Source organism: Entelurus aequoreus, linkage group LG14, assembly GCF_033978785.1.
Source record: "Entelurus aequoreus isolate RoL-2023_Sb linkage group LG14, RoL_Eaeq_v1.1, whole genome shotgun sequence".
Taxonomy (NCBI): Eukaryota; Metazoa; Chordata; class Actinopteri; order Syngnathiformes; family Syngnathidae; genus Entelurus; species Entelurus aequoreus.
In genome coordinates, this window is record NC_084744.1 from 5,468,099 (window position 1) to 5,481,787 (window position 13,689).

A 13,689-nucleotide genomic window follows, 5' to 3' on the forward strand; every position below is an offset into this window, starting at 1 on the left:
TACTTCTTCATATTACTGTATGTGAGTGTACTGTCACTTTTACAGTGTACTTCTTCATATTACTGTATGTGAGCGTAGTGTACTGTCACTTTTACAGTGTACTTCTTCATATTACTGTATGTGAGTGGACCATCACTTTTACAGTGTACTTCTTCATATTTCTGTATGTGAGTGTACCGTCACTTTTACAGTGTACTTCTCCATATTACTGTATGTGAGTGTACTGTCACTTTTACAGTGTACTTCTTCATATTACTGTATGTGAGTGTAGTGTACTGTCACTTTTACAGTGTACTTCTTCATATTACTGTATTTCATATTTCAGGACATTCATCACCAATGGTAGTCTTCCCGCTAAGGTGCAGTACTTCACTTGGGCACCAGAGGGAAACAAATACGTGAGTCTTCTCTGGATTTGTGCTAGCGACCTCAGCGCCGCTGCCTTTGAGCAAGGTTGCCTTAATAACTGCTACTGTGCAGGCTTACGTGTGGGACTTCAACGTCTTTGTCAGAGCTGGTGTGACGGCCGAAGTGGTGCAGGTGACTCACAACGGGAAAAAGAACGAGATCCTAAATGGAGTGCCTGACTGGGTGTATGAGGGTGAGTGCACTGTACACACCTCGACGAGTGTACTGTACGTGCAGCGTTCAATGACATCATTCAGTTCAAAAGTTGGAAGAAGTACATCAGATTAAGCACACCATTTATGTTTAGCATACAAGCTCCTTTACCTGAACGGTGGATGTTTACCTGAAAGGTGTGTCATACAGTCAGTGATCACGTTAATAACTGTGGATGTTTACCTGAAAGGTGTGTCATACAGTCAGTGATCACGTTAATAACCGTGGATGTTTACCTGAAAGGTGTGTCATACAGTCAGTGATCACATTAATAAATGTGGATGTTTACCTGAAAGGTGTGTCATACAGTCAGTGATCACGTTAATAACCGTGGATGTTTACCTGAAAGGTGTGTCATACAGTCAGTGATCACGTTAATAACTGTGGATGTTTACCTGAAAGGTGTGTCATACAGTCAGTGATCACGTTAATAACTGTGGATGTTTACCTGAAAGGTGTGTCATACAGTCAGTGATCACCTTAATAACTGTGGATGTTTACCTGAAAGGTGTGTCATACAGTCAGTGATCACGTTAATAACTGTGGATGTTTACCTGAAAGGTGTGTCATACAGTCAGTGATCACGTTAATAACTGTGGATGTTTACCTGAAAGGTGTGTCATACAGTCAGTGATCACGTTCATAACTGTGGATGTTTACCTGAAAGGTGTGTCATACAGTCAGTGATCACGTTAATAACCGTGGATGTTTACCTGAAAGGTGTATCATACAGTCAGTGATCACGTTAATAACTGTGGATGTTTACCTGAAAGGTGTGTCATACAGTCAGTGATCACGTTAATAACTGTGGATGTTTACCTGAAAGGTGTATCATACAGTCAGTGATCACGTTAATAACTGTGGATGTTTACCTGAAAGGTGTGTCACACAGTCAGTGATCATGTTAATAACTGTGGATGTTTACCTGAAAGGTGTGTCAGTATTAAAATAATTTGAATTATTTACAATTATTCACAATTCATTACTTACTTGCAAAATTAAAATTGGATTATTTCCAATTATTCATAATGTATTACTTACTTGCATAAATAAAATAATTTTGATTATTTATAATTAATCACAGTTTATTACTTACTTGCATAATTCAAATAATTTTAATAATTTACAATTAATCACAGTTTATTACTTACTTGCATAATTAAATTAATTAGTATTATTTACAATTATTCACAATTTTTTATTTACTTGCATAATTAAAATAATTAGGATTATTTACATTTATTCACAATTTAATACTTACTTGCTTAATTAAAATAATTATGATTATTTACAATTAATCCCAATTTATTATTTACTTGCATAAATAAAATAATTTGGATTATTTACAATTAACCACAATTTATTACTTACTTGCATAATTAAATAATTATAAATATTTTTAATTAATCACAATTTATTATTTACTTGCATAATTAAAGTAATTTGGATTATTTACAAGTAATCACAGTTTACTACTTACTTGCATAATTAAAATAATTTGGATTATTTCCAATTAATCTCAATTTATTATTTACTTGCATAAATAAAATAATTTGGATTATTTACAATTAACCACAATTTATTACTTACTTGCATAATTAAATAATTTTGAATATTTTTAATTAATCAAAATGTATTACTTACTTGCATAATTAAAATATATTGGATTATTTACAATTAATCACAGTTTATTATTAACTTACATAATTAAAATAATTAGTATTATTTACAATTATTCAGATTTTTTTATTTACTTGCATAATTAAAATAACTAGGATTATTTACCTTTATTCACAATTTAATACTTACTTGCATAATTAAAATAATTAGGATTATTTACAATTAATCTCAATTTATTACTTACTTGCATAATTAAAATATATTACATTATTTACAATGAATCACAATTTATTATTTACTTGCATAATTAAATTAATTTGGATTATTTACAAGTAATCACAGTTTATTATTAACTTGCATAATTAAAATAATTTGGAAAAATTAAAATTAATCTTAATTTATTACTTACGTGCATAATTAAAATAATTTGGATTATTGCACAATAAATCACATTGTATTACTTACTTGCATAATTAAAACAATTTGGATTATTTACAATTAATCACAGTTTATTACTTACTTGCATAATTGAAATAATTTAGAAGAATTAAAATTAATCACAATTTACTACTTACTTGCATAATTAAAACAATTTGGATTATTTACAATTAATCACAATTTATTACTTACTTTCATTATTAAAATAATGTGGATTATTTACAATTATTCACAATTTATTACTTACTTGCATAATTAAAATAATTAGGATTATTTACAATTAATCTCAATTTTTTTACTTACTTGCATAAATAAAATAATTTGGATTATTTAAATTAATCCCAATTTATTACTTGCATAATTAAAATAATTATGATTATTTACTATTAATATAAATTATTACTTACTTGCATTATTAAAATAATTTGGATTATTTACAATTAATCACAGTTCATTACTTACTTGCATAATTAAAATAATATAATGTATTTAATTACGAGGGAATTTAATTTTTTTTTAAAAACAAACAAAAAACTTCAAATATCTGGCATATGCAGTTGAGAGACGTTTCATGAGAGCAGAGTGCGTGTGCCTTTAAAAGAGCGCGCTCAGAGCAGCATTTTAGCTCAGCTGTTAAGTTGTGTTGTGTTAAACCTGGTTAATAGAGAGATTCCATGGCTGTAGTCTCCTTGTCCACTAAAGGTGTACTGAAGGATTGCACGCTTGTCACGCATTTGATTTGCTGTTTGTTATTCCCTTGGAGGAGGAGGAGGAGGAGGAAGTGTACTTAGCATACGTGTTGTTTGCTGTGTGATGTTGCCTCTTCCTATTTGACATCAAGTTAATTTTAGTGTTTATTTTCAATAGAAAAAGTTATTTCCTGCATTGAACTTGATTGTTCTTTACTAGTAAAAGTTAAATATTAATAATAATAATAATAATAATATATTTTATTTGTAAAAAGCACTTTACATTGAGTAAACAACCTCAAAGTGCTACAGTGTATTAAAAAAAATAAAAATAAAAAGATAATACAAAATAATCAAAAATTAAAACTAGAACAGCCATCTAACACAATTTCCCAACTCATATGGAAACGGGGTTTGTATTCTTTTTTTATTTACCATTTACACAACGTGACAACTTCACTGCTTTTGGGGTTTTGTACAAAGATGGTCATTTTGCTTTCGTGTGTGTGTATCTCTAGAGGAGGTGTTCGCATCCAATGGAGCACTATGGTGGTCTTCGACTGGACGATACTTGGCCTACGCCCAGTTTAACGACACGGAAGTCAACAAAGTGGAGTTTCCCTGGTACGGAGCGGAGCAGTATTCTGAAACGGTGGCCATCCCGTACCCAAAGGTGAAATAATTTTTGTATTTACACTGTGGTAAATTATACCATCACAGCTCGTCCAAAGAGTGTGAGGAAGTGTAAACACATTAGCAACATACCATAGGAAGCCCTCACAGGTAGGAGTAGAGGATAGGAGTCGCAGGTCACCCGACTCAAACCGATCAGAGAAAATAGATTGTCTGGCTAAGCAACAAATTGGGCTTTGTCCAGACTGGCCAGGCCCAAGGCTAGGATTACAAAGAGTAAGGGTCTTTGTGTAAGGGGTAATTAAGGACAGTGGTCCGAGAGGGCATCAGAAGAGTAATCAGGGCCATACTCTTTCTCCTGGAAGCTGCAGTTCCAGTCTGAGGCTCGCTGAAACAAATACAGCTTTTTGTTCGACGATTCCTCGTTGGCGTCGTCTCGGCTCAGACTGGCCGGCCCAAGGGCTAGGATTACAAAGAGTAAGGGTCTTTGTGTAAGGGGTAATTAAGGACAGTGGTCCGAGAGGACATCAGAAGAGTAATCAGGCCCATACTCTTTCTCCTGGAAGCTGCAGTTCCAGTCTGAGGCTCGCTGAAACAAATACAGCTTTTTGTTCGACGATTCCTCGTTGGCGTCGTCTAGGCTCAGACTGGCCGGCCCAAAGGCTAGGATTACAAAGAGTAAGGTTCTTTGTGCAAGGGGTAATTAAGGACAGTAGTCCGAGAGGACATCAGAAGAGTAATCAGGCCCATACTCTTTCTCCTGGAAGCTGCAGTTCCAGTCTTAGACTCGCTGAAACAAATACAGCTTTTTTTTTCGACGATTCCTCGTTGGCGTTGTCTCGGCTCAGACTGGCCGGCCCCATGGCTAGGATTACAAAGAGTAAGGGTCTTTTGTGTAAGGGGTATTTAAGGACAGTGGTCCGAGAGGACATCAGAAGAGTAATCAGGCCCATACTCTTTCTCCTGGAAGCTGCAGTTCCAGTCTGAGACTCGCTGAAACAAATACAGCTTTTTGTTCGACGATTCCTCGTTGGCGTCGTCTTGGCTCAGCTTGGCCGGCCCAAAGGCTAGGATTACAAAGAGTATTGTATTGTTGTAAAAATAATATATTAACGTGTCTTTATTGTATTGTTGTAAAATGAGTATATTACCTTGTCTTAGTTGTATCGTTGTGTAAAAGGAATATATTAACTTGTCTCTGTTGTATTGTTGTAAAAATAATATATTAACTTGTCTTTGTTGTATTGTTGTAAAAATAATATATTAACTTGTCTTTGTTGTATCGTTGTAAAAGGAGTATATTATCTTGTCTTTGTTGTATTGTTGTAAAAATAATATATTAACTTGTCTCTGTTGTATTGTTGTAAAAATAATATATTAACTTGTCTTTGTTGTATCGTTGTAAAAGGAGTATATTATATTGTCTTTGTTGTATTGTTGTAAAAATAATATATTAACTTGTCTCTGTTGTATTGTTGTAAAAATAATATATTAACTTGTCTTTGTTGTATCGTTGTAAAAGGAGTATATTATCTTGTCTTTGTTGTATTGTTGTAAAAATAATATATTAACTTTTCTTTGTTGTATTGTTGTAAAAATAATATATTAACTTTTCTTTGTTGTATTGTTGTAAAAATAATATATTAACTTTTCGTTGTTGTATTGTTGTAAAAGGAGTATCTTACCTTGTCGTTGTTGTGTCATTGTACAATAAGTGAATTGACTTGTCTCTGTTGTATTGTTGTAAAAGATCTATATCAACATGTCTTTGTTGTATTGTTGTATTGACTTGCTTCAACTTCCTGTGTAGGCTGGCTCCAAGCTGACCAGGGTCAAGCTGTTCGTGGTGGACACCAACAACGTATCCCTGCAGGTTGCAGTCCCGCCTCCTGCCTCCATCACGTCTGCGTGCGTGTTTGTCCCACACCAAGTCACATGTCTCCTTCTCAAGTCACATGTCTTCTTGTCAAGTCACATGTCTTCTTGTCAAGTCACATGTCTTCTTCTCAAGTCACATGTCTTCTTCTCAAGTCACATGTCTTCTCCAGCGTGTAATGGATGACTGTGTTCAGTAATGGATGATGTAATGTGTGTTCAGTAATGGATGATGTAATGTGTGTTCAGTGACCACATCATGTGTTCGGTCACCTGGGTGACAGACCAGCGCCTGGCTGTGCAGTGGCAGACCAGGAAGCAGAACCACGTGCGGGTGCAGATCTATGACCTGGATGGAAACATCTGGAGAGAAAAACAGGTAGCAGCCGCTTCAGTGAAGACATCAAGTATGATGTCGCCTCACAATGAGGACACTTAGTATGATGTCGCCTCGTTCATGCTGGTTACCCACTAACATCGTCTCCTTCTCCGCAGAACTTTGAACAAACAAGCAAGACCGGCTGGATCGGTCATGTAAGTTTGGAAAAAATATAAATATATGTATATATATATATATATATATATATATATATATATATATATATATATATATATATATATATATATATATATATATATATATATATATATATATATATATATATATATATATATATATATATATATATATATATATATATATATATATATATATATATATATATATATATATATATATATATATATATATATATATATATATATATATATATAGAAACCCCATTTCCATATAACGAGATTGAGGCCATTCCATACAGTGCGATGTGTGCATGTAAGAAACAATATGTAAACATATAAAAATATAAAAAATATAGAGGTGCAAAGAAAGGTGTGGAAGAGAACAGTGTACACTCTATACTCTCTGTGCAATGTACACCAGGGGTCACCAACCTATTTGAAAGCAAGAGCTACTTCTTGGGTACTGATGAATGCGAAGGGCTACCCAGTTTGATACACACTTAAATAAATTGCCAGAAATAGCCAATTTGCTCAATTTACCATTAACTCTATGTTATTATTAATAATTAATGATATTTACACTTAATTGAACGGTTTAAAAGAGGAGAAAACACGAGAAAAAAAATGACAATTAAATTTTGAAACATAGTTTATCTTCAATTTCGACTCTTTAAAATTCAAAATTCAACCGAAAAAAAGAAGAGAAAAAACTAGCTAATTCAAATCTTTTTGGAAAAAAATTAAAAAAAGAATTTATGGAACATCATTGGTTATTTTTCCTGATTAAGATTAATTTTACAATTTTGATGACATGTTTTAAATAGGTTAAAATCCATTCTGCTTTTTTTTAGAATATATAACAAATTGGACCAAGCTATATTTCTAACAAATCATTATTTCTTCTACATTTTCCAGAACAAACATTTTAAAAGAAATTCAAAAGACTTTGAAACAAGATTTAAATTTGATTCTACAGATTTTCTAGATTTGCCAGAATAATTTTTTTGAATTTTAATCATAATAAGTTTGAAGAAATATTTCACAAATATTCTTCGTTGATAAAACAGAAGCTAAATTGAAGAATTAAATTAAAATGTATTTATTATTATTTACAATAAAAAAATAAAAAATTACTTGAGCATTGATTTAAATTGTTAGAAAAGAAGAGGAAGGAATTTAAAAGGTAAAAAGGTGTACGTGTTTAAAAATCCTAAAATAATTTTTAAGGCTGTATTTTTTCTCTAAAATTGTCTTTCTGAAAGTTATAAGAAGCAAAGTAAAAAAAAATTTGAATTTATTTAAACAAGTGAAGACCAAGTCTTTAAAATATTTTCTTGGATTTTCAAATTCTATTTGAGTTTTGTCTCTCTTAGAATTAAAAATGTAGAGCAAAGCGAGACAATTTAAAAAATAGAGGCAGCTCACTGGTAAGTGCTGCTATTTGAGCTATTTTTAGAACAGGCCGGCGGGCTACTCATCTGGTCCTCACGGGCTACCTGGTGCCCGCGGGCACCGCGTTCGTTACCCCTGATGTACACTCTATATACTCTGTGCAAATGTACACCCTATACACCCTGTACAAATATACACTCTATACACCCTGTACAAATGTGACTCTATACACTCTGTACAAATGTACACTCTATACAGTGGGTGAAATGAATATATACATGAATATCTACATGAAAAAAACAGGGTGGTTGGTGGAATGGGTTATTGCACCGAAGAGAAGGTAGTTATGGGGGTGGTTATGGCCCTGGGGAAGAAGCTGTTCTTTAGCCTGTTTGTCTTGGTTTTAATGCACCTGTAGCGCTTCCCAGAGGGCAGCAGGTGGAACAGGTCAGCGCCAAGGTGGGTGCTGTCCTTGATGATGGCACTGGCTCTGTTGAGGCAGTGGGAGGTGTAGATGTCCATCAGAGAGGGGGAGAGGGCGGCCGATGATCTTCTGAGCCGTCTTGACCACTCTTTGCAGCCTCTCCCTGTCTGCTGCAGTGCAGCTGCCGTACCATACTGTAATACAGTAGGTCAGCAGGCTCTCGATGGACGAGCGGTAGCAGGTCAGGCTTCAGGTTGTACTTCCCGAGGACTCTCAGGAAGTGTAGCCGCTGCTGAGCCTTCTTGATGATTGATGTGGTGTTGACTGTCCAGGAAAAGTCGTTAGAGATGTGGACCCCAAGGTACCTGAAGGTGTGGGCCCTCTCCACACGCTCGCCGTTGATGTAGAGGGGGGCAAGGTCGGTGCTGCTCCTCCTGAAGTCGACAATGATCTCTCTGGTCTTGCTGGTGTTGAGAGCGAGGTTGTTCTCCGAAGACCAGGCCGTCAGCTTCAGGACCTCCTCCCTGTAGGCAGCCTCGTCACCCCTGGAGATGAGCCCAACCACTGTGGTATCGTCAGCGAACTTGACGGTAAGGTTGTCACTGTGGGCTGGACTGCAGTCATGGGTGTAGAGGCAGTAGAGGAGGGGGCTCAGCACACAGCACTGTAGGGAGCCGATGCTCAGCGTGCGGGAGGATGAGAGGTGGGGGCCAAGTCTCACATTCTGGGGTCGATCCGTTAGGAAGTCCCTTATCCAGGCGTTTGTGAGAGGGGGGAGGCCAAGAGTGTCCAGTTTATTGCAGAGTCTGTCCGGGATTATTGTATTGAAGGCAGAACTATAATCCACAAAGAGCATCCGGACGTAGCTCTGCTGCTGCTCCAGGTGGTTCAGAGCAGAGTGGAGAGCAACAGCGATGGCGTCCTCTGTGGATCTGTTCGCCCGAAATGCGAACTGGTGGGGGTCGAAGTCTGGAGGGATATGGTCCTTGATGTGCTGGAGAACCAGTCTCTCGAAGCACTTCATGATTACCGGAGCGAGGGCCACTGGTCGGTAATCAGTCAGGCTGGTGATGGGAGACTTCTTCGGCACCGGGATTATTGTAGATGACTTCAGGCAGGATGGGATGACTGCCTGAGCCAGGGAGAGGTTGAAGATCCTGGTGAGGGGGGGGGGGGGGGGGGGCGAGCTGGTGGGCGCACGCCCTGAGCACCTTTCCAGGTTGCTCAGGGCGTGCCCCAGGAAGGCTGCCGGACCAGACGGCAGCCTTCCTGGGGTTCACAGCCAGGAGCACTCGTCTGACACTGTGCACCTGTACAGTGAGTGGAGTGGTGCCGGAGCCCGGTTGGGGCGGGGGCAGGGCTGGAGCAGATGAGTGTCGCTGTGGGGTTTCGAAACGGGCAAAGAAACAGTTAAGCTCCTCTGCCAGTGTCGCACTCTGATCCGCAGTTGTCACATCGCAGCCTCTGAAGTTCGTGATGTCATGAATGCCCCGCCACACCTCCCGTGAGTTATTGCTGGACAGATGGGACTCTATGCACCTCCTGTGGTCCGCATTTGCTTTTTTAATCCCTCTCTTCAGGTCGGCTCCAGCAGCACTGTACAGTGCCCTGTCCCCTGACCTGAAGGCTGCGTCGCGGGCCCTGAGGAGTGTGCGGACCTGGCTGGTCATCCAGGGTTTCTTGTTGGGGTAAACCCGGATGGTTTTTTTCACGGTCACGTTCCCGATGCAGAACTATATGTAGTCCAGCACCGTTCCTGTGGCTGTCTCCAGCTCCTGTTGTTGGAAGAGGTCCCAGTCTGTGTGTTGGAAGCAGTCCTGAAGTTTGGGGAGTGCATCGTCAGGCCAGGTCGTAACAGTCTTTGTGATGGGCCTGGCCTGGCGTCTGATGGGGGTGTAGGTAGGAGAGAGCAGGAGGGAAAGATGGTCTGACTGTCCAAGCTGGGGGAAGGGTGTGGCTCTGTACGCATGCTTCATGTTGGTATACACGTGGTCCAGGGTGTTCTTGCCCCTTGTAGAACACTTCACATGCTGGTAGAACTTAGGGGAGTACAGTCTTCAGATTGGCCTTATTAAAATCCCCTGCTATGATATGAACACCGTCTGGGTGGGCCCGCTGCTGTTCGTTGACGGTGTTCAGCAGAAGAGAAAGCGCTGTGTTTACTTTGGCGTCCGGTGGAATATACACAGCCATGATGATAATAACAGACAGCTCTCTCGGGAGAAAAAAAGGCCGACATCTAACAGACATGTACTCCACGTCCGGGCAACAGTGCTGTTCAATGATTGTCCCGTTGTTGCACCAGTTCTCATGCACGTAAATACAGAGCCCCCCTCCTCTGCTCTTACCGGAGTCCTTATGCTAGGTTCACACCAACGGCGCTTTAAAGCGGCATGCAAAGCGGCGTTAAAGCGTAACAAAGCCTGATTAAAGCGTGAGGGTCCTAATGGATCGTGGGAAAGCTTGTAGTGAAGCGGGACATGCGGCAAGTTCGCCAAAATTTTTTAAATGGTTTAAAAAAATTCTGCGCTCTGTCAAGAATGGAATAAAGCGCCGAGAGCGTATCAAAGCGTGAAAAAGTGTAGGAAAGCTTAACAGATCTTGTTCAAAGCGCGACTGTGATATTGACTAGTGACATTGAAACTTTATGTCAAACCAACACAGGATTACAAATCCATTCTCTTTTGCATCATTGCCTTTTTTATACGATGATCATTGTTTCTGTACTTCTGTTAGAGTTTGCTGTTTGATGTTACAGTTTGACATTACTGTCTATAATTTTTCTGTATGAAAATGTAAACAAAAATGTTTCATATAAAACATAATATAACGGGAAAAAAAGAGAAATTGAAAAAATAAATGAATATAAAAAATGTGTGGAAAACAGTATACTGAGTTTGATGTTACAGTTTGACATTACTGTCTATAATTTTTCTGTATGAAAATGTAAACAAAAATGTTTCATATAAAACATAATATAACGGAAAAAAAAGAGAAATTGAAAAAATAAATGAATATTAAAAATGTGTGGAAAACAGTATACTGAGTTTGATGTTACAGTTTGACATTACTGTCTTTAATTTTTCTGTATGAAAATGTTAACAAAAATGTTTCATATAAAACATAATATAACGGAAAAAAAAGAGAAATTGAAAAAATAAATGAATATAAAAAATGTGTGGGAAACAGTATACTGAGTTTGATGTTACAGTTTGACATTACTGTCTTTAATTTTTCTGTATGAAAATGTTAACAAAAATGTTTCATATAAAACATAATATAACGGAAAAAAAAGAGAAATTGAAAAAATAAATGAATATAAAAAATGTGTGGGAAACAGTATACTGAGTTTGATGTTACAGTTTGACATTACTGTCTATAATTTTTCTGTATGAAAATGTAAACAAAAATGTTTCATATAAAACATAATATAACGGAAAAAAAAGAGAAATTGAAAAAATAAATGAATATAAAAAATGTGCGGGAAACAGTATACTGAGTTTTTTACATTTTTTTTTACTTATTTGTTTATCATATTTCTCTTTTTTATTACATTATGTGTTTTATCTTGTATATAATAAAACGAAAAGAGAAATCAAATAAATAGATACATCTAAAAAATGTGGGGAAAACTTAGTATACTGAGTTTTTCACTTTTTTTTTAACTTATTTGTTTATCATATTTCTCTTTTTTATTACATTATGTGTTTTATCTTGTATATAATAAAACGAAAAGAGAAATCAAATAAATAGACACATCTAAAAAATGTGGGGAAAACCTGAGTTTTTCACATTTTTTTCTTATTTTTTTTCTTATTTTTTTGTCATATTTCTTCTATTTATAATTCCAATGCGTAACAGAGCGTAACAATGCACAACAGAGCTTGATAATCGTGTCAGAGCCTGATTTAAAGCGTCAGGATCGCATCAAAGCGTAATAAAGTTCAATAATGCGTAATAAAACGTATCAAAGCGTGATTTAAAGCGTATCAAAGCGGGATGAAAGCAACATCAAATCGTGAGGAACGGTAACAAAGCGGCAACTAATTCGTATCAGAGCGTATCAAAGCATAACATTACTTCGGAGATCGGGATATTCGTGGAAAAATTGACAAAAATGACGACGCTTTGCTCGCCGCTTTAAAGCGCGGCAAGCGCCGTTGGTGGGAACCAGGCATTAGTTCTGTCCCGGCGGAGCAGAGTGCGGCCGGCTAGCTGCATGCTAGCATCGGGTATTTCCGGGTGAAGCCAGGTTTCCGTGATAATCGTAGCACAACAGTCCCGAACATAGCGGTTTCCAGCGAGTTGTAACTCCGGGTCGTCCATCTTCTGTACGAGGGATCTGGCATTGGAGAGGAACAGGCTCGGTAGAGGTGGCTTGTGGGGTTGTTTCCGAAGCCTGAGCAAGACGGCCACGCTTCTGCTTCCTCTCCCTCCTCCGTCTGCGCCGTCTCCCAGACCCGACAACAAACCACGGAGAGCCCGGTGCTCTCGCTATGTCGTCTGGAATGTTGTGCTCGTGGTGTTATGTCAGACCCACTCGACATCCATTGCTTTCGGTCTCCCCTAGAGGGGGGGGGTTTACCCACATATGCGGTCCTCTCCAAGGTTTCTCATAGTCATTCACCGACGTCCCACTGGGGTGAGTTTTTCCTTGCCCGTATGTGGGCTCTGTACCGAGGATGTCGTTGTGGCTTGTACAGCCCTTTGAGACACTTGTGATTTAGGGCTATATAAATAAACATTGATTGATTGATTGATTGATTGAAAGTCGCTCGAAACAGATATCTGGTGCGAGTTCCCGATATCCAGGAGTGACTGGCGGGTGTACCGGGTGTTTGCAGTACAGGTGGTGCACAAAAGAAAAGAAAAAAACAAGAAGAAAAGAAGGAGGAAAAAGCACTGAAATGGAGAGCCGTAAGCCGCTGCGTCCGTGCGCGCCGCCATCTTGGAATTTTGAACTTTGCGTGGATAACAGTCTGGATGGTTCGCTTCCCCTTTGGTCCGGATGACACGATGTCGAATATTTCCAAAAACAATTTGAAATGTGGACTCGTCAGACCACAGAACACTTTTCCACTTTGCATGAGTCCATCTTAGATGATCTCGGGCCCAGAGAAGCCGGCGGCGTTTCTGGGTGTTGTTGATAAATGGCTTTGCATAGTAGAGCTTTAACTTGCACTTACAGACGTGGCGACCTACTGTATTTAGTGACAGTGGTTTTCTGAAGTGTTCCTGAGCCCATGTGGTGATATCCTTTAGAGATTGATGTCGGTTTTTGATACAGTGCCGTCTGAGGGATCCAAGGTCACGGTCATTCAATGTTGGTTTCCAGCCATGCCGCTTCCGTGCAGTGATTTCTCCAGATTCTCTGAACCTTTTGATGATATTATGGAGCGTAGATGGTGAAATCCCTAAATGTCTTGCAATTGCACTTTAAGAAACCTTGTTCTTAAACTGTTTGACAATTTGCTCACG

The 13,689-nt window shown here is 38.1% G+C and overlaps 2 protein-coding genes across 1 annotated transcript in view; one reads left to right on the forward strand and one right to left on the reverse strand.

Annotated features, from left to right (window-relative positions):
* The window catches only part of LOC133664322 (sodium-driven chloride bicarbonate exchanger-like), a 337,500-nt gene that overhangs the window by 111,641 nt on the left and 212,170 nt on the right, over positions 1-13,689 (reverse strand).
* Positions 1-13,689, forward strand: part of LOC133665229 (dipeptidyl peptidase 4-like) — a 57,803-nt gene that overhangs the window by 16,203 nt on the left and 27,911 nt on the right. The window contains exons 7-12 of the mRNA XM_062070480.1: positions 326-398; positions 481-601; positions 3,887-4,041; positions 5,812-5,909; positions 6,126-6,255; positions 6,372-6,410. Of these exons, the coding sequence (XP_061926464.1) occupies positions 326-398; positions 481-601; positions 3,887-4,041; positions 5,812-5,909; positions 6,126-6,255; positions 6,372-6,410 (616 nt within the window). The remainder of the gene's footprint in view (positions 1-325; positions 399-480; positions 602-3,886; positions 4,042-5,811; positions 5,910-6,125; positions 6,256-6,371; positions 6,411-13,689) is intronic.